A 21,908-nucleotide genomic window follows, 5' to 3' on the forward strand; every position below is an offset into this window, starting at 1 on the left:
GAAAACTTACTTTTTCTTCTTTTCCCTTTCAATCTAAACAGTTTTTCCACATATTGCTCTCTTCATATGAGGATTTAAACTGCTCACACACATCAGGCTGCAAAAAGCAAATGCATGTAAATTGTCTGAGGCAGCAATCAGGCAAGCTCCAAAATCTGTTGAGAGAACCTAAGAAGAAACATCTAGGAAAGCCTGGACCTATGGAAGTCTAGGCTCAAGGCTACAGTAAAGTCAGGTATCTTTGACACGTGTACACCCCCATGCATCTTTATAAAAACAACGGGAAATGTGGAATTGCTTTACTTGTGGTTGCATCACTCAAACTTTATCTACCTGATATGAACCTGAGTGCAGATCTACTGATACTTGGGCAGCCCATGGCACGTGTTACTGCTACCTCTGGAACCAAGTGCAAAATCACTCATGTGATAATTTAATTTTCTAACTCTCAGCCCTGTCTCCTTCTCATAGTTCCTTAGGGTGTTGCAGAAACATGACACTGCAAGAAGGATGATATTCTTGCTGGTTCAAGCTAAAATTTGCCACTCCATGCAGGGTGCTCTTCATACCAGACTTTAGGTATCAATGGAGCTATATTGTGAAGATATCAGACACATTTTTTCAAAAGAGTCAGGTTCTCCATTGCATTTCTTTACAACTGCAGTGGAGCAGAGTCTGATCTCAAACAGCCACCACAGCCACGGGCTGCCATCTGGGCTTTCTCTACTTGAAGCTGCTGAAGCCCAAACCCTGCAGCAGCTGCATGCAGCAATTGGACCAGACCTTGCAGGATGACTGGAGGAATGCCTGTTCCAGCAGGTCTCCCACGGAGCATGTGGAAGACACAAAGCTGCTGCAGGCAGTGCCAAGGCTCAGCCCCACCAGCTCTGTGTGGCACTGGTTCAGGTATCAGAACCAGCTGAGCCCAGCTGAAGAAATCATTACTAGCCTGAGCAGAGGAAAAGGCATCTACTGCTACGTTGTTCCTTGTGCATCAGTGAGCTTATTCCAGATCAGTTTGCTTCTATCTCTGCAAAGCACTGAATTACACCATTGCCAAACCCTACTAAACTATGCGATGAACATTCTCACAAGCTGAGCCTGTATCATTACACCCCCTCTTACCATGTAAGCCACCTTATTTTATACCTCAAGAAAAAGCACTGTACTAAGATGGAAAGCAAATAGGGTTTTTTATTTTTAAAACCACTCCCAACTGAAATATATAGTTACAAACACAGGAGGAAATCTGTGGAGAAAGACAGATTTCTGCAGATGCCAAAGAAGTAATCTACACTTTTTGTAGTTTACACAGTCCTCCATAGCAAACTCAGCTGCCAAAAAATATTTGTGCCTGCCTGCATTATGAATTTTTATACTATCCAGCATAAACAGGTCTTCTTATATGCATTTTTAGTTTCTTGCAGCAAAACATACTGCTAGCAATTACTTAGAAAGATGCTCCTTAAATATAAATTAGTGTGTATAACTCACTGATACATAGTAATAAAATAAGCCCTAAATCACTTATTACATTACACAAGATAAATAATTGTTTTTTACATTAAGAGGAAATCTGCATTAAATTATCTTTAAAACCCACTCAAAACTCTGTAAAAAAAACCCAAACACCCCCAGAAAACCCAAACCACCAAACAAAAACAACAAAAAATACCCCAACAAAAACAAACCAACAACAACAACAAAAAAAAACCAACAAGTAAACCCCAGAAAACCCCTAGACTACCACAATTATTGCACAACTGAAAAAAAAACCTTTGGAAAAAACATACCTAACTACTGGTAACTACAGTATGTATAAAAACCTAGATACTTCCGAACACTTAGCTACATTCTTCCTAGAAGAACTTGGTTATCTACAGAAAACCTGGGTTTTACTAATGAAATATAAAATGTAACACCTATCTTTTGGCTGAATGCAACAGTGATCTTCAGGATGTAAGTAATTATTTGGAGGGGGGTGACTGCTTAAATTGGTTTCCCATATTGTATCACAATGAAAAAGAAAACAACTGTTACTTTCAATTGTTCTTTGTATAATTTAGGATCCAGTTTCATACTCATTTACATAACTTCCTTTCATTAAAATTATATAAATTTAAGAGTCATTTCTCTAATACTGGGTATTCTGTGTGCCATTAAAATCCTCAATTAAAGGGACAATGGTTTTATCTTTTCAAAAAGACAAGAGGTTATTTTACCCTGTACTATTTTCTGACAAGTAAACGGGAAGGATGTTGGAAATTGCATTTATTTTCCTAATTTCTGATAATTATTCCTTTAGTTTTGCTGAGGCAGAAACCTGGTTTCTTCTATGCCAAGGCTCTTTGCAAATGTTATTAGAAAGAGGCATTCATGACATGGGCCAATGAAACCAGATTCCTTACTCTGCTACTTGTTTGTGTTGGGTTTCATTTCTCAGTTAATAGCATAAAACTGCTGATCATTTGTAAAATTTGGCAAATAGAGAGGAACACTGTTCCCCAGAAGGTTAAAGAAACCATGCAGAAGTCCTTCTATTCAGATTAGATTTTGATCCAAAAAAACATTCATGTTTTTTCCAGGTAGTAAGAACTTTGGCTTAAAACTACAGAAGATGCTCCTTCCAGCTGAAGATTTCTAACATGACTGCGTGGCCCTTCCCTCAGAAAGCAAGCCAGGGTGTGTTTCTTCTCTTAGGGTGTTCAGTGTGTGTGTGCCTGTTGTACTGTAAGTAAGCACAGACCTTAGGGCAGGTGAGGACTCTCAGCCAACTTTCCTCTTTGTGTACTGGAATCAGTGGATTGAGAATTCAACCTAATGTTTGTACAGCGTAGAACTCAACAATATTATTTAATTAAGGCATACAACAATCTGCCAGATGCGAAGAGGAATATTGTGCCTGACCACTATCACATGCAAGCCAAAGCTGCTGAGCTTTGGGATAATACAATGCATGGTACCATTAACTTCCCCCCTCTTTCCTTCCTACCTTTGCTTCCTCTCTCCAAGGAAACCATCTTGCAGGTGTTTTCTCCTAGATTTACCCTGTGGGTCATAACTTGTGAATGATCTGCCTGGACACTTCTGTCAGCTCTCTGAAACTCCTCTCTGATTGGCATTACTCCCTCTGTGCTCTACAGATGTAGGAGCCTCATCAGAGCAGAAGTTACAAGCTCACTGCATGTTGATAACTTCTACTGCAGCACATTCTTGAGTCATGTGGTATGTTCCTCTAGAAAAAAAAACAAGTGCAACACACACCTGACCTACCACTAGGATTTAAGAAAATCAAAGAGAACAAATCACAACTATTCATCTTAAGTTATACCAAGCTTTTAAGTTAGGAAGTTAAACGGTGGATGAAAGACAAAAACAAAGCAGCAATTGACACCTCAGCCAACATATCTTTCTCAGTGTGCCTTTTACTTCAAAAGAGTAATATCTGAAAGAAATCTGCAGTTATGTTTTGAAATCTAATGTCCAAGTAACTACATGAAGTTTTTTGGGCTTTGTGTATTACTGGGGAAACTTCTTCCATATAAAAACATATTCTGTAGCAAAATGCAGGCAAGGAGGAAAGAGAGGAAAGCAAATAAATATGTGAACAACACATGGACAACACAGAAACTCTTCTGTGCAAGCAACCCTTCTGAAATCCTCAGCACGTCTGCACATTCATCAGAAAGAACTGCAGACAGAGGGTCATTCTACACCTATTAAGCCTTCCTCTAAAATACTCCATGTAAACTTTGGCTTCCCACTCTTAGTATGGAGTCACAGAGACTGCTCAAGTAGCAAAGTGAGAAACGGGATGATTCTGTCCAATTTTTCCTTCCTCTTTCAACTTATTTGCTCTCCAGTCAGCCATGATGTTTCCTGTGATGAAACTGTTTTCCTGATGAAATTGCCTCCTGTAATGACTTGCTATACTTCTGTCTCCATCCTAATTCAAGTACTGATACCCTGCTGTAGAACTTGACTCATACTGATTGCTGAAAAACTGAATACACTGGGCCTTCTCATTTGTTTGAAAGACTTCATTTATAAAGTGTAAACACATTTAAATGAGAAGCATGTACAGGCATGGCCTCAGAGGTACTTCTGGTCAACATATACCTTTCCCAGCTACCAGCCAAACTAAAGAACACCACTGATCAATATGAGCAAAGAAGCAATGCTCATAAATATTTCCTCCTCTATCTTCTGTCACCTCCTGAAAGATGTTTATCCCCAATAACAGCACACAAAACAAGCAGACATCAAATTCTTTGATCGAGAAGGTTTTTAAACCACCCACTGGTAACAACTGTTTCTCTTCTGAATAATACATCATTATTTATAAATTAAACATTGACCTACATAATCCTCCTTGGAACTTGTGGTGCTCAGTTATCAGAGATCAGAGAAGAAGCATGTGTCTTCAAGTATTATAATTTCTTTTTTTTCTTTTTTTTTTCTTCTTTTTTTTTTTTTTGCTGCTATCACTGGTATAGTAGTAGTAGTAGTAGTAGTACAAACTGGACCAGAAAAAAAGTTATGTTCCCCATCTTAAAAAGAAGAGCATGATATAAGGCAGTCTATCAAAAAGAGCAGTCTTTAATCCCCCTATGGGCTTACATCTGCTCTACTGTAGCAAACACGGCAGAACCACCACAACAAGCCAAAAGCCACACTTCTCCACGTAACACCAAATGCTTCTCAACCCTTCATTCTTTCTGAGACCCAGCACAACGCTTAAAAAGAAAAAAAAACACCTGAAAACAAACAAACAAACAAACAAACAAAACAGAAAACAGCCCCCCACCCTCCACCCCATGACTGATTAGAGTTAATGCCCTTCTGCTGGGCACCAAGAGACTTTTCCAGTTTTACTGCCTTCACTCCCAGGCACCTCTGCAGACATAAAGCAGGCTGCCTTGACATTTTCCAATTTGGACTTTATGAGAAGGTTAGCATTTTCCTCTCTCCAGTCTCTGCTTGTTCATTTCAGGCGTTGAGTCACATTAGCCAGAGCAACAGCAAAGGCTTGCACTGCAGAAAATGGATACTGAAAGTCCAAAATGTAAGCATTGCCATCAATCCTTCCAAACTGCATCACCTGGGAAGCAGGGGAAGAGGAGAAGGGAAGGAAAAAGAGAACAAGGTCAAAAAAAGTGAACCACAGAAAAGAAACCAGAGAAGAACAAAAGGGGAATGGTTTTGCTCCTTTGTAAGGACACCTCAGCTACTGAGATAATATATTAATGGGGCTAACCACAGAATGGGGGATGGTGTGAGTGAAAAGTAGGAGCACTGTACTATCTGTCTGTGTAAAGTGTATGACTGCAATATATGACTCTATATGTAAACTGAGCTTTAAAACATGCCAGACCACACACAGCATTGGTGTAAGTAAATTGCCACTCATTACTTCAGCAGATGTGGGTTACACCAGCATCATGCTTCATGTGGGAAAATACCATTCTCTCCCTTGGAGATATCCTATCATCAACCCGTCAGGAAAACAGATGTTGTTTTCAAAGAAAGGAGCTTTCAGGAAAGGAGAATAACCAGTCTCCTGACTCTAACATTTCATAGCTGGTAAGCTTGATATTCTTGGCCTTTCTCTTTTCCTTTGCATAAACTTCACTAGCACATAATTACACCAAGAATGAATTAGCAAAGGGGCAGTGGGAGCTGTTTGAAATGTAAAGCAAGGGTAGTCAGGTTGCTCATTGTTCTTCCGCAGGGAATATCTGAAGTTTGGCCTACTATTACTGCTTCTTGATTTGCTTCACCAGAAGCCCAAATTGTATTTGCTCTGCACTGAGGATCCTTTAGCTATGATGGAGGCTGGCTGTGCAAGCCCAGTCAGGTTTTGCTCCCCCACTAAAAACCTATGACAAGGTGATTTTTCACAGCTGTCCAGAGTCACATATCCACAGCCATTTAACTGAAGAAGAAAGGGATATAAACGGTGCTGATCACTGTCTTTTTAATGAGCTACTGTTGCAGACAAACAAAACTAAGAGACTACCACTAGTCATGTATGTGGGATATTTAAGACAACTAAGACCCAAGTTAATTCAGAGGGAGCTGAAAGATTGGATGTCTTTACTAAGAAGTGACTTAGAGAGATGGGACAGCTGGACAAGGAAATAAATGTGTCTCAGTTCAGTGTCTTGCTGATTGGTACCACTTAATAGCCTGGGTCTGGTCTCTCAGCCAAGCTAGGAGAGCCTAAGGTTAAATGCCTTGATTTTTTGAACTATCCACAGACCCCTCTGCCCATGGGTGGTTCAGAAGCAGCACAGGAGCTTCTGGGGAGGGTCAGTGCCTCCCTCTCCTAGCACCAAGAACCAGCCCCAGATGCCTGGTAACCTACAAAGGGAAATTTTGGCATGGAGAGAACTTAACTTTTCATCCAGCACCTCTGCCTGTCCTGGTTTGGGCCAGGACAAAGGTAGTTTTCTGTCTTGTACTTTTGCTTTCAGCTAAGTCTCTTGTAAGTAGCTGCACTTGCTGAAATTAACAGCAAGTTTCTCAGATGGTGTCTGCTTCTGGGACTGATAACACTCGATGTTTATAGTTACTGCTAGAGACTGGTATGCAGAGCCAAGGACACTGCTCAGTTCTGAGGAATATTTTGCCCTCTGGAAGAAGAGAAGGAGTAAAAAGGTCACACCTGAAACCCTCCTTTGGGGAGGAATGGACAAGATAGATGGCCAAAATTGACCAAACAGAGTATTACATCCCATACACATCATAGTATAAATTTGAGGGACTACGAGGGTCAAGCCCCTTCCTGCTTCCCCTTCTTCACCTGCCCCCGTTTGCTTTGGCATCCTGAGAGGATTCCATCCGTTCATCTGCCTGTGGTCCTGATCCCTGCCAGCCTGAATCTGTGTGTTCCTGCCTCCAGCTCCTGACTGTTGCTGACTCCAGGAATCCAGCCTGGACTATCCCAGGGCTACCCTGAAGCCTGAGTGGTGACGTGAGAGTTATTGGGGGGTGGGGGAGGAGGAACGTGGTATCCATTTTCCTGTATATTTGTATATATTTAGTAATTCTTCCTATTTATCATTACTGTTTCATTAAAGCTGTGTAGTTTAGTTTCCAACCCATACGTCTCTCTCCCTTATTCTCTCTCCTTTCTTTATCAGGGAGGAGAGGGGGAATAATAGAGAGCATCTGTTACTCATTTTAATTGCCACGCCAGTGTTGAACAGTGACACTGCCCTAGCAATCCGCTGACTGGCTAACCTTTGTCAGCATCACAAGAAGGGAGCAGTGTTCACTCAGTTAGCTGTAACCCACAACAACTGATGGCAAATGCAGTCCCCTCCACTGGGGACATCTGCTGTATTTATTACAAAATCCACCTTCCTTCAGCCATGAGAGCCACTGAGACTAAAGGAAGCCCTTACTCCCATGTCCAGTGGAGCAAGACCAAACACACCTTTGTAAATTTACATTACAACTGAACTTCACCCTCCGTTCTGATCCTATACCTTTGGTGTCTATTTTTCACCAGCCACAAGGGAAACCTTTTTTTTATAGAGCAGCTAACACAAGCAGGGGGCAATCAGCCACATGAGAGAGAAGCAGAGCTTATTTCTGTCATAGCTTTTCCACCCCCTGCCCCAGCCCCAATCCAAGTGTGCCACCCCTTCCTACCTGTCGTCCTTCCAGTTCAATCTGGAAGTTTTTTGCTGACTCTTGGGTCACCCGCCCTCCAAAGTCCAGCTGGTAGACTTGCGTTGCTTCATTCCACAGTGGCTGCTTGTTGGCCATCACATACACAAAGCCCTGGCTCCCCAGCCTCCCGTCCTCCTTCTCACTGGCCTTCCGGCATTTGAATTCATCCATCTCACTGGCTGTCCTCAAACTCCTTTTTGTTTTCCAACCCTTTTTGCTGCCCTGGCTCTGGTTCATCAGTTCATCACCACTGATAAAAAGCTCCGGCTCGCTCTCCGAGCTGTCCTGAAACTCATTTGTCTTGTTTAGCTTCTTGGACTTCAGCTGGTCTTTCTGGCTCTTGACTTTCTTCTTCTCTCTCCCCAGCCGAGGGCTGGAGATCAGGGAATTGAAGTCAGTTAGTGTCCTTGCCTCCTTTTTGACCTTCCCCTCGGTAATAGCCTGAACATTTCCTTCCTCAGCTCGACTGTCCAGGCGCTTCCGGCTCTTCTTGCTGAATTTGTCTGTCCGTTGAGGAACAGGACTTTCTGTCAAGGAGAGCACCTCCTGAAAGGTGTCTGCAGTCTCCACCATCACTTCTGTGCCCACGTGGCCCTGCAGCTCTGCTGGAGGTGGGGACATCACTGGCTTCTCCACCACAAGAAGTGGCTTGGGGGGCAAGGTGCCCTGGGGGTTCTGTACGGGTGGGCAGGCGCTGTAGGAGCTCCATGGGTGCAAGGCGATTGGTGGCAGCTGTAAACTAGAGCAGGCGCTGCTTCCTGGGTACATGGGTGGCAAGGGGCAGTAGGAGAGGTTGGATGGATAACCTGGCTGAAGCACAACCGAGGGCTCCTGCTGTGCAAACTGTGTTGGGGCCAGAGCTTCTTTGGGGGAGCAGGGGGGCTGCATTCCCTGAAGGGGAGGGGCATTGTAGCTTCCTGGGTACGGTACTCCAACCCCGTAACTCGTCTGGAAAGTGGCAGTGGGACTGGTCGGGGACTTGGGGGAAACAAATGGCACTCGAGACATATCCAGATGTTGAGCCTGACCAATGATCAGAGGAGTAGGTTTCAGAGGGTTGGGCATTGAATTCTGAGATGTCCTTTCCTGAGGAACCCATATCTCTTCACTCACTATTGGGTCCCACTGGTACGGTGGTGGTCGTTTTACACCGAGAGCAGCCTCTGTCATGGCCACAGGTACATGCCGTATAGATTTCTCTACTGGGCAGTGCTGAGATAGGGCCTCATCTTCTGTGAAGGCAGAGTTGATATAATCTGCTCGGTCACGGGAATTGTCAGGTGGGCTCAGCAAGCTGTAGGAGGACTGAGAGGCCAGAGGTGAAGTACTGACAGAATGAGCAATGACAGAGCTGTGCTGGGAGCTACTCCCTGTACTCAGATCAGGTCTCACGCCACCCATACTGGAAGTGCTGCTAGTAGCATTGGCACTAGCAGTGATGCTGCCCACACCACCAGCACTCACGCTGCTGCCGCTGCTGCTGCACTGGCTGCAGGTGTACAAAGCAGTGGGTACTCTCTGCTGGTACTGCGCTGTCACAACGTTGCTCTTGGCTTTTGGGGGAAGTTGCAAGGTGGCTCTCTGACCATCCACCAGCTGAGCCATTTTCAGGGCTGCCTCTCGGCTGTTCCTCCGCAGAGTGGCATGAATGATACTGCTGTCCAGCCTCTGTGTGATGCTTCTGCCCTGGGCAAGCTGGCTGGCAATGTCAGGGTATGGTGGTGGGTCCCCACTTGGGATGGAGTAACGGGGGACCGTCAGCCGGTTCAGGGTGGCACTGGTGCAGGGTTGCTGCATCTTCTTCTCAGCAGCAGTGATGCGCAAAGTAGCAGAGCTGCCAGGCCCTGGCAAGGTGTAGGTGCTCTGGGCACAGAGCATCCTGGTGCGAGGCCGGCACACCTCCTCCACGTTCCCACTGCTGTCAAAGGTTGTTATCCTCTCGTACCCCAGGGGAGTCTGGTAGTGAGCTGCCGGGTAGAGGGAGAATTCCCCCTTTTTCAGGCAGAGATCGAGGGGTGGCTGTGGGGGGCCGGGTGGAGGTGGTGGGGCGGTGGTCAGTGTGCTGGAGATGGTGCCAGGATAGGGAGGCGGGGGGTTCATCTTGTTCAGCTGCAGCTCCTGGGTGGCCCCGAAGACAACAGCATCCCCTTCCATCAGCTGCGGCCCTGGCCGTGGGGCCTTGGCCTTGGGCGGGGGCTCGTGCTCACGGTCACCGTGATCCCGCAAGTCAGCCAGGGTGATGGAGGTGGGTACAGGGGGCGGCGGGGCGAGGGCGGGGGGCGCGGGGGCAGCGCGGGCCAGCTCTCCCCCCGCCATCGCCCCCGCCCCAGGGCCAGGAAAGCGGCCTGGAGCCCCTGGGAAGGGCCCTGCCCCCTCACCCCCAGGTTCTGGCTGTGGATTGGTCAGCACATCCAGCTGCACGTTCTGATTGGCCAGCAGTGACTGGACCAGGCCGATGCTCTGCGTGGGTGACATGGCCTGGGCTGAGCTGTGGATGGGGGCGATGGGAATGTTGACGGTGCATGGCGGGCTGCTGGCGGGAGCACCAGGGGCACCGGGCACTGCAACGAACAACACAGCATGTCACAGGATCATAGAGTCATCTGGGTTGAAAAAGACCTTTAAGATCAAGCACAACCATTAACCCAGCACTACCAGGTCCACCACTAAACCATGTCCCTATCACCACATCTACACATCTTTTACGTATCTCCAGGGATTGTGACTCCACCACTTCCCTGGGCTGCCTGTTCCAGGGCTTGACAACCCTTTCAGTGAAGAATTTTTCCTAATATCTTATCTAAACCTCCCCTGGTGCAACATGAGGCCATTTCCTCTTGTCCTATTTCCTGTGACTTGGGAAAAGAGACCAACCCCCACCTCACAACACCCTACTTTCAGGTAGTTGTAGAGAGTGATAACAGTCTCCTCTCAGCCTCCTTTTCTCCAGACTAAGCAACCCTAGTTCTCTCAGCTGTTCCTTGTGACACTTGTTCTGCAGACCAAGGCTTTGCTGCCCTTCTCTGGGGCATGCTCCAGCACCTCAATATCTTTCTTTTAGTGAGGGCCCCAACTTTGAACACAGTATTTGAGGTGCAGCCTCACCAGTGCTAAATACAGGGGCATGACCACTTCCCTGTTCCTGACGGCTGCACTGTTTCTGATACAAGCCAGGAAGCTGTTGGCCTTTGGCCACCTGGGCACACTGATGGCTCATATCCAGCCAGCTGCCAACCAACACCCACACCACCCACGTTCTTTTCTGCTGGGCAGCTTTCCAGGAGAAATCACTCTTCCCCAGGCTTGTAGTATTGCATGGAGCTGCTGTGACCCAAGGGCATAACCTGGCACTTGTCCTCGTTGATTTTCATACAATTGGCCTTGGCCCATTAATACAGCCTGTCCAGATCCCTCTGAAGAGCCTCCATACCCTCAGGAGATCAACAGTTCCACCTAGCTGGGTGTCATCTGCAAACTTACTGAGAGTGCACAATGATAAAGATATTAAAAAGAACTGGTCCCAGTACTGAGCCCTGGGGAACACCTCCTGTGACTGGCCACCAGCTGGATTTAACTCCAGTCACTACAATTCCCTGGGCCTGGCCACCCAGTGAAGTGAACACTCTTCCAAGCCATGAGCGGCCAGTTTCTCCAGAATGCTGTGGTAAACTATGTCAAAGGCTTTACTAAAGCCTAGGGAGACCGCATCCACAGCCTTTCCCTCACCCACTAAGCAGGTCACCTTGTCACAGAAGGTGATCAGGCTAACAGAGCAGGACTGCCTTTCATAAACCCATGCTGACTGGGCCTGGTTACCTGGTTGTCCTTCACGTGGCATGTGATGGCACTCAAGGTCACCTGCTCCATAACTTTCCCTAGTACTCGGGTTAGACTGGCAGCCCTGCAGTTCCCGGGAATCTTCCTTCTGGCAACCAATGCCCAGTGAGAGAACACACACCCTGGCCTCCTCCTCCTCCTCCCCAGCAGCCCCTGGCACACGAAGGCCATGGCGAGGCCTGTGCTGTGCCTGGGGCTGCCCCAGCCCTGTGTCCAGTGGTGCAAGAGGCCGTCAGCCTCTGCTGGCTGCAGCAAGTTAGGCAAACAGCTGGGAAACAGGCACTAAAACAGGGAATTTTCCTAAAGCTGCTTTTCACATGTTTTTGGGTTTTCTCCAACACTTGTGGAAGACATGCAGGTCGCTTAAAAATGCTTTAAGAGAAAATTGCATGACAGCACTGACATAAATTCAGAAACTGGAGAGAAATTATTTTTAAAGCTATTTAGAAATAAAAATACTGCATGTCTTTTGTACTTTGTCATTCTACTTTATCTTTGACTTCAAACTACTTACTATCTTTATGTACTTGCTTAAGTGCTCTGCTTCATCTGGATGGATTGATAGTAGATCTTAGAATCTATCTGAATCTGACCTTGGTGTGAACAAGGAAGCCAGACTCTCTCCACTGATTCCCACCATGACTGCTGGTGGTCAGTCAACTTTAAAGAAATATATTGGGAATGATGATTCAGAGGTAAAGTTCAGAGCTCAGTCTCAGTCTGTACTAGGATTGCTATACACTTTCACAGATCAAGGAGTTTACCTGATGGGTCTGAATTACCATTTACTAGTCAGCCAACTTTAACTACTCCTACTCAAATCAAGAAAAGTTCTGCTGAAGCAGGACCCACTAGTTTTCAGGGAAGTTTTTGATAATAAACACATCAACAAACAACAGAAAGGAAAATCCACTCACAGACCTCTGGATGCTGCCACCTTGTCTTTGTCCCTAGTCCTAGGACCACTAATGTGGCCTCCTGGCTTTCCCTAGGGCCACTGCTACCTGCTGGTGAGGCACAAAAAAGTCCCCATTTGGCCCAGTCTGACTATTTCTAGAGCCACTCAGGTGTCACTGGGCCATGCTAACATGAGCGTCAGGAGGAAGATGAAGTGATGCTCCTCAAGCCTGACCTGATCTGATAGAATCTATGAGTTTCATCTTTGATGTCTGTTGTAATTTTAAAAAGTAGAGGAATAGTAAAAGAAAGTTGAAGACCACTGTATAGTATTTAGTATGATGTCCCCAGCCTCAATGAGCTTAGCAGAACTGAAGAATACAGACAACAGCTGGGAAAAAGGAAGCATTATTTTCTTGAGTATAGTGGGTGACAAAGCAACCAGCAATACAAAAAGATGGAAGATTAAACAAAAAGAGAGAGGAATATGATGGAATGACATACAGGCAAAACCTAGAAGAGTTCTTGAAAGAATCATAGAAGCATAGAATTGCTCAGGATGGGAAAGACCTTCAAGACCCTCGAGTCCAGCCTTGTCCCAACCCTGTTCCCAGTGACCCACCACTATATCATGTCCCCGAGCACCACATCCAGGCGATTTTTACACTCACAGGGATGGAGACCCAACCACCTCCCTGGGGAGCCTGTATCCAGTGCTTAAAAACCCTTTCTGTAAAGAAGTTTCTCCTAATATCCAACCTAAATCTCCCTTAATGCAACTTGAAGCCATTTCCCCTTGTCCTGTCATCTGTCACCAGTGAGAACCCCACTCTCACTACAACATAATTTCAGGTATTGGTAAAGAGTGATAAGGTCTCTCCTTCAGCCTCTGTTTCCCCAGACTATACAGCCCCAACACCCTCAGTCACTCCTCATAAGGGATGTTATCCAAACCCTTCACTAGCTTGTTGCCCTTCTTTGGACCTGCTTTAGCACCTCAATGTCCTTTTTGTATTGAGGTGTCCAAAACTGAACACAGTAATCGAGATGGGGCCTCACCAGTGCTGCATAAAAAGGCAGGATTGCCTCCCCAGTCTTTTTTCTGATACACAGTTTCTGATACAAGCCAGAATGCCATTGGCCTTCTTGACCACCTGGGCACATTGCTGGCTCATATTGAGCTGACTATCAATCAATACACCAAGGGCCTTTTCTGCCAGGCAGTGAAGAAGAGAGTGGATCAGGCCAAACTGTTTGTGTGAATTTACTTTATGTAGAATTAGAACTTGTAATATATGTTAATGAATTTATGTTCATAACCAGTAGAATTCAGGGATAAACTAAGAAAGAAGTGACCAAAAGCAGATGAGACATGTCAAGACCCTAACGGGATTAACTTCTGTCTTGGAGATAATTAGAAGTGTAAGTCCTGGCACCACTGAGACAGCTGGGCACTGGGGGAGTGTAAACACCGGCACGAAAGGCAGGATGAGGCTGCCAGAACTAGCAGATAAGGGGAAGTTTTATTGCAAGGGGCCAATTATCCTCTATAACAAGGGGATGAAGTCATCAAGAGCAAGAAAGGTAAAAAGTTCAACCCTGAGGAAGACTTCGTTACTTCATCTGAAGACCCCCAAAGACCCCCGAACACATTCCCAAAAAGACAACTCCGCCCAGACTCCACCTGTTATGAATATGTATGTAAGGATGATGTCACCTACCCTTTTACTGTATAAATATCCTAACCCTTTCCCTTAACCCTTGGAACTCTTTGTCCAGCACGAGCTGGGGGTTCCCCGGATCCGAAAATAAATACCTTTGCTGTTTAAAGACTCAAACTTTGTCTCTAAACAGTTTTGCTTGGCCTTTTTCGGCTTCAGCAGCTGTCCAGCCACTCTTCTCCAAGCCTGTAGCATTGCCTGGGGTTGTTGTGACCAAAATGCTGGACCCGACACTTGACTTTATTGAATTTCATACAGGTAAGATTTATAAGGAAAAGATGTGAGGAAATAGATGAGAAGTCATATGGGAAATTTAAGGAAAAAGATGAGAAATAAGATGGAAGAAGTGAGTACTGCAGTCAGGGCAACTTTGGCATTTATGTTTGGACAATCTGCAATCAGAATGGTGAAAAAAAGCAAATGTATATATGAAAAATTTCCCAAAAAGTGGTGTTAGGTGGTGAACAAGGAACCATGAGGCAAGAAGCAGTTCTGGTGTTTTAAAGCAGAAGCATGGATCTTGCTCAACTGCTTGCAATTCCTTTCGCAAGTACAGGTGAGAGTGATTCCAACATGAACTACCACTGAAATGTTGGAATGCAGCAAGAAAATGAGAACACTGGAACCAAGTACAGGTGCAGAAGTCAAGATGAGAAGAAACAAAATAGAGTAATGAGGGGAAGCAGTAAATACTATATTAAAAACTTCATGAATCTTTTCAATTCTTTGTCTTCCTGTATAAAAACTATGGAAAATGGTAAGGAAGTAGCATCAGCAGGTTTATGGGAGGGAAAGAGACCAGAGTAATAACCATTATCCTAGAGTCATATCCAGGATCATGGAAGTGTGCGAAGTTCTGTGGAGACCTCTGATTTGCAAGATCAGATCAGGCGAGAGATTTGTATCAGGACTACTCCACTTGCTGCCCAGTTTCTAATTAACTTCTAGTTAAAATTCTAGTCATCTACTTATGCCCTATAATTGCATTTTTGATAGCATTAGGCTTTTATCAGCCTATCAGTCATGAATGTGGTAGGCATACAGATAGGTCTGTGGTTACGCTGGTAAATTATTATGATAGCTCTGTACATTATCTTCGGAGAACATGGACAGCTAAACTTAACTGACCCTAAAGGCAGTATTGCTCTGTGCTTTGCTGGCAGGCCAGGCTTTCATCCTGATGCCTGCAGGTTAGTAATTTATCTGCCAGTCTGATGTTTGTTAGCTTGGCTTGAGCAACCCAGGAAATTGCCATCATGGGTATTAGGTGCCTTATCAAACAAAATCTCATTCATTGGAGTGTTGCTTAGTATCCCAAAGTGTTTGAATCCAGTGGCTTTTTTCTTTTTCCAATGGTTTTTAATTAACTCCTTTGCATAACTTGCAATTCACTGCAATTAAATCTATTCTCTATCTATGTCCATTTGACATATCTTTATTGACTACATTGAAAAACACCTGTTCCAAGAGTACCTCACTGTTAACATTCCACTGCCCAAGAGAAGCTTTCTGTTACGTGTGGGGTTTTTTTATCTATCATGCAATCATTATTTACACTGCAAGATTTTTTCCCACTAGCATATGGGAAAAGCATACTTCTTCCCTTAATATGCAGGTATTAGGAAAGGATATCCCTAAAAATGTTTCTGAAGATTCAAGTAGCCTCCATTGATAAGTCAGAAACTAATTTTCAGATGAAACTGGAACGGAAAAAGTGGACAAGAAGAGGAAAGCTGTTATGGAGGACAGGGTAGTATGATTCTTTGACTAGCCTTCTCAAAGTGCTGTAACAAAACTCTAACAATTTTCCCTACATTTATGTGGTGTTCACCACGTTGCAATTTGGAGTAGTATTTCAGCTCTTTTAATAATAAAAAAGGAACTGATATTGCATATCTAATCCAATTTTCAGAGAGGTATGCAAAGACTTTATATTGACTTTTTTTTTTTTTCCCTGTTTAAGTTTTGGGTTACTTTCTGTCCATGTTCCAAATCAGAAAACACTGAGTGCTTCCTATGTATTATATATGTATCCTCAAAGTATATACTCAAATATATATCAAAGTCTCTGTTCTTTTCTTCAGATCCTATGTAGACATAAATTAGCCAAGCCCCAAATTGTGAAAGGATAGGCTTAATTTTAAGCACCAACTATTTCTACAGACACAGCATGTTTTCAGCAGCCAAAACCTTGGTCTAAAATAACATGAACATTTCCATTTATTTCAACAGACTCTAGCATAAATCTGACTGCTTTTCAGTGCTCATGCTCCTGCCTCCTTAAAGGATTGTGGCATGTCAGCCACTTGCATAGTTCCAAAACACCTGTAACCTGGCAACAAGAATTGCTTACTGATGTGAAAATTCTGAAAATGTATTAATTTACCTTCTTGTCTATTATTTGTTAGTTTGATTGGCAAGATTTTTTTTTCCATTAGAAGAAGTCCTGATTACTTTCAGTCCTTCTACCCGCCATGTTCACATCACCTGTATCCAAGCCTTCCCTGTACCATCTGAATCTTCTGCTACATTACACCTCAGTGAAATAAGAAATTCTTTCTGATCCTCCTTGTTTATAAACTACTTAAAATTTTAGCCTCTGTAAAACTTGGTATTGAAGAAAATCCAAGTGGGCATTCAGCACTTCTCATAGGGTGGCCAAGTTTTATGAGAAACTGCTCTCTAACCCCAGCTATCAGCATGCTGTGCTGTGCTTCCCTCAGGTCACAAGAATGACCCTTTTGGGCTTTGAAGACATTACAGCTCTATCCTATGAAGAGGCAGAATGCAAGGCTCTAGTCTGTGGAAAACTCTTAGTAAACTAAATAGAAGATGATTAATTTTTCAATGAGCTTGAAACTCAAATGGATTATATTTTCTACATATTTTAGAAAAAAAAATCCATAATACTTTATAATCCATAAGCCTTATTCTAATTAGATTCTACAGGACTCCATCAGACTAAGGGATATAAAGTTTTGTTTACCAGAGGTGGCTAGTGACATAAGTGATCTGACCTCCATCTAGCATAATCCTTACCATGGCAGACTTCCAGTTCCTCCTTACCTGGTAAGTCATCTTCATCTTCACTGAAAACATTTGGATTAAAGACAGGCAGGTTAATGTAGTCCATGGAAATCTTCCGTACTTCTGGGAGATATATTGTCATCTGTCTGGGCTGAAGATGCAGCAAGCTGGTTTTATATATTACTGGAGAAACAGTATAACAAGAAATGAAAAATAAAAAATTTTGTTACACAAAGAGAATCTAACACTAGGAAAGAATCAGTTCAAGGCTATGACTATTTTTATTTAATGTATTAATGAAAAATGCATATATGGGCCATTCTTATCCAAATCACTATGTAACACCATATTAACAGGATAAAAGAGATTGCTACTTTCAGCTACTTCTCTCTAAATAGAAGAAGCCTTTCTATAGTAAAATAATCTGTAGAAATAATTAATTGCTTCATCTAGTAGCAACATATATTTTTTTTGGAAGCAAAGTCATTTTTCCATTCTACTTTTTCAACTCTTCATCACAGGATGCTATCAACTTATTTGACTTTAGGCAAAAACCAGAAAACTCTCAGGAAGGAGATTTGTTGAAGCTTACTACACCCTCTTGGCTCAGGAAGTCCGTGGGACTCAAACCATTGGAGACTGTAAAAACATTTGAAGGAAGTACCACCACCACACACTTAATAGACACATCCTTCCCTACATCTCTGTCACTGATAATGAAAGAAGTACAAAAACTTCTGGTCTGAACCAGCAGGGTCACTCTTACACTGTCTTAAGACAATCACTGCAAATGCAGATGTCCTGAAATCGGTAAATTACTGGGAAAAAAAAAATTCCATAACAAATCTGAAGGCTTCCATAACACTTCATCAAATAGAAGGTGTCACTGCCCTATAGTAGTAGCACTTGTTCTCCCCAGGGTGACAACATCCTAAATGAATAACCTTTGCTTGGAGGCTCGGCCAAAGAAGATCCTCTTCCCAATAGCTAGGACTACATTTCTTGTCCAACAATAGCCACAAAAGATATTATTTAACTAATTGATCATGATGCTGTTAGAGATTTTCAAAGATTATTTTGGTATAGTTAGTAGCTAAATGACTATAAAAAAACCTGAGTTTTAAAAATATTTCTATTACTATAAATTAAACTGTGACTTTTAGAGTTGTGCAAAAATTTTCTTTATTCATTTGGGTTTTGTTCAAATAAACTGTAAAAATAAAGGTGTGGGTTTGCCTGTTAATAATCTTTCTATTACAGCTGAAATTTTTAGCATCTTATCGATCATCTCATTATTGTATTTATAGATTGTAATATCTTTTAGTTACAATTAATTTTAGAAATCTGACTCCTACTGTCCACAGAAAACAAATGCTTTGTTAAAGAAGAATCACATGGTACATGTTTGGTTTTGGTTAGAAAGATTTTGACATGCAAAAGTCAATAGAGTTTACTTTTACCTGCACCAAGGTTAGTTGGTAGGAAAGCAGCCAAACCCACAATTTTAAATTTTGTTCCCCAGATATTAGATGTGACCTGAGCAAGGTAGTTGTGCTGCAAAGCAAAAAGAAGATAATTTTCACCTAATAAAATCTGTACCAAGCTCTAATAAAAACCTGCAGAGCAATCAAGTTGTTGCAAGTGATAATTTCAGCTTATCTTGTTTTTATTTTATTGAAACAGAAACTTATGTTTCTATGTAGCAAATGTTATATCCAGTCATTAATAAGTCTTATTTTGATATCTGAACACTATCAGAAGTGATACATACAACAACCAAGTAGGCTAATTAAAGCTATTAAACAACTGAACAACCTGATGCCTGCTTAGTTAGAATAGGTCTGTTTTCAAATTCTTGCTTCTCTTGCACAAGAGCATGGCTATTCTGGAATTCAGAAAGTAATACACCCTGTCCTTTGGTTCTATACTTATGAATCACATCACAGAACAACAAGCATGACAGAAATTAATTACTCCTAATGACAAAAATGTTTTTCCTGGACTGCTGATTCCAAGGTGATGAAATTACGGTTCTAAAAGACCAAGCAATTTTGTCAAAGGTCAGGAGTTACACTGTCATCACTGTCAGGAGCAGGATCTAAGCCACTGGTCTCCCACCTTATTGAAAGTACCCTATCACTTCTACCACTGCTATGGAAGAGATCTAGATTGTTCCAATATAAAGGAAAAAATGAGAATACAGAGTAAAATCGGCTCAACTGAAATGAAAGAAAACAAAATTAAAAGAACACAAGATGGTACTAGTAACATATACAGCACAGACAATTCTATAGCCTTCTAAGTTTCATTTACCTTCAGGTCATGAACACCACATAGAGTACAAAGTGCTCATGGAATGCTAATTCCATGCCAAGGCTGTTTCATGTTCCTGATCTTGCTAAAGATGTTCCTGCTCATTGAAGGGGTGTTGGACCGTTAAAGGTTCCTTCTAACCCAAACTATTCTATGATTCTGTGAATTATGCAACAAAGAACATGTAGGCCTCTGAAGTGAGTGTTTCCATATCTCTGCAATTTCTAGCAAAGCAGAGCATTATGACGGCATATGGACAGCTGATAATATCTCATTAAGAAGTATTTATTTCAAGCAGCCCACAACATCACTTAGAATAAAACCTCTCACATGGATTCATACTAACAAAAGTTAGTAGTGCCAGGACTTATGAACAATGCCTAGTATTCCACTGACACTTTCAAACACTTGACATGGAGCTGGAAGATGCAATTATCTAGTTGCTTTAATTAAATGAAAAAAAATGTATTGGTGATCATTGAATCTACATCACAACTTGCTACCTCTGGAAGGAGGTGCATTTGGACTCAGGTCTGGTAACAATGTGTACATTACCTGAGTAATGTCTTCTAAAGGAAATTCTCTCCGGGTTAGGCTTGGTGAACCAATAGAAGGTTTCCTTATTGGTAACCTTGGCGATCTTGATATCTCCTGCGCAGCTCGTGACATCTTTGGGGATTTGCGAGCTTCTATATTGATTCTGCACATAAAGCAATAATTAGAATCAGCAGTAGGCAGACAAAAATACTCAAAATTAATGTCTCTGAATGTATAACAACTGGTATGGTGATCTCTATGTGACTAATGAAGTCTGTAGAGTCTTCAGGATGTAGAGTTACAGATCAAATTTTAAGATACATAAGGCCTGAGACACTTCCAGTAATTCTGACCAGATGCTTTCTGATTAATTCAATAAAGCTTACAGCAATTCTGCCAGGTACAATATATCCTCCACTAAGCCATAGAAAGGTATACGGTGGAGCTATTTCAGCTCTCCAGACTTTGTACAAAGCCTCAAGAAATGGAAACAAGAAACTGCCCTAGCTGGCAGATCTCCATCTTACCACAATAAACCAAAGCTTCACAAACTTTATATGTGCCCTTAGTCTCAGCCAAAGATTATTCCTACCTCCCACTATACAAAGGGGTTCATGACTAAGAGATAGAGCACTTGAAAAAGGTCATTGGCAGAAAAAATCATGAGCAAAGGTTAATTTCAAAAGTATGGTCTTAGAAAACAAAGGACATAGGATGGTTGTCTTTCCTGTGCCATTTCAGTTTTAGGCTCAGGAACAGATGGCTCTTTTGTCAGGTACTCCTAAAGTAAAACTTCAAGGCTTCACAGGTTATGTCCACATACAAAGGGATGCATTTGCTTTGCCTCATACTAGGACAAGCTCATAGTATAAGGTCTTTTGAGGTATCAGCTGCAGATAGAAAGCCTCAGTCCTGTAATGTGAAGCTGGCAGATAGATATCAGTGCCTATGAAGCATCACAGGCATCAGTTGGAGATTGTGCAGATGGAGAGTTCTGTCTACATACATAATGAATATAATGAAGAACTGGCAGGAGAGTAACCAGACAAACAATTATCTTATTTTGCATACTGTTAGAGAAGCTCATCAACCCAGTGTTGAGGAGTATCTGTTTCCTGAGGCTCTGTTGCGAGGTCACCACAGCAGCAGTGCCACTATGCTACCTATGCATGGACTTAAGAATTTGAAAAACAATGCTGAGGAAATACAGACTAGGGATCTAAGGACTAGACCAGGGATCCTAAGCACTGAGGAGGTAAAAAGACAGATTGTCTGAAGGACAAAATACATCCTTTAGTGGCAAGAGTTTAGATGTGGCAGATGCAGTGGTGGGTGAGTTCATAAAGTCCACCTCACTCCCATCCCCGAGATGACCCCAGAACTGCACACTGTCGAGGACCTCACTCCTCCACAAGACTCTACCAAAAGAGTTTGGTTTTAATTTTATGAGGTGTGAAGACAGTGTTAAAAAAAAAAAAAAAAGAAAAAAAGTAGAAATATGAGAACTTTGAGGAAAAGAAGATGAAATATTCAAGATAATATGCAATTATTACCTGGGGAGCTTGGGTGATTTGCTAGCTCGACTGATTTTGGGAGATTTCTTTGCAGCCCAGTCGTCACTCAGTTCAATATCGCTTGAGTCTGAGCAGTTGCAGCTGTCAATCACAGTTGAAATCAAGCTGTTTCCATAGATTTCATCTATCAAGACATGCCCCAGAAAATATAAGTGCTGCTTCAGAAAACTGGTATCAATTACAACTATCAGTCATCAGAAGCATAAGTCCAATCCACAGGCAGAAGTGGAGATAAAACTATGCAGAGAAAATTAACTGTTCTTCACCTTGACTAATATAACCTCCAAATTTCCAATGGTTTGAACTCAGAATAGCATTCAAT

At 42.8% G+C, this 21,908-nt stretch overlaps 1 protein-coding gene across 2 annotated transcripts in view; it reads right to left on the minus strand.

Moving 5' to 3' along the window:
• Positions 1-1,176: 1,176 nt before the first annotated feature.
• Positions 1,177-21,908, minus strand: part of TULP4 (TUB like protein 4) — a 146,304-nt gene continuing 125,572 nt past the window's right edge. For both annotated transcript variants that reach the window (XM_030446976.1, XM_030446977.1), the window contains exons 10-15: positions 21,566-21,710; positions 20,031-20,175; positions 18,623-18,716; positions 17,202-17,345; positions 7,660-10,241; positions 1,177-5,101 (exon numbers count right to left, since the gene is read on the minus strand). In XM_030446976.1, coding sequence (XP_030302836.1) covers positions 4,985-5,101; positions 7,660-10,241; positions 17,202-17,345; positions 18,623-18,716; positions 20,031-20,175; positions 21,566-21,710 — 3,227 coding nt within the window. In that variant the 3' untranslated portion in view covers positions 1,177-4,984. The remainder of the gene's footprint in view (positions 5,102-7,659; positions 10,242-17,201; positions 17,346-18,622; positions 18,717-20,030; positions 20,176-21,565; positions 21,711-21,908) is intronic.

This window comes from Calypte anna, chromosome 3 (assembly GCF_003957555.1).
Source record: "Calypte anna isolate BGI_N300 chromosome 3, bCalAnn1_v1.p, whole genome shotgun sequence".
Lineage (NCBI taxonomy): Eukaryota > Metazoa > Chordata > Aves > Apodiformes > Trochilidae > Calypte > Calypte anna.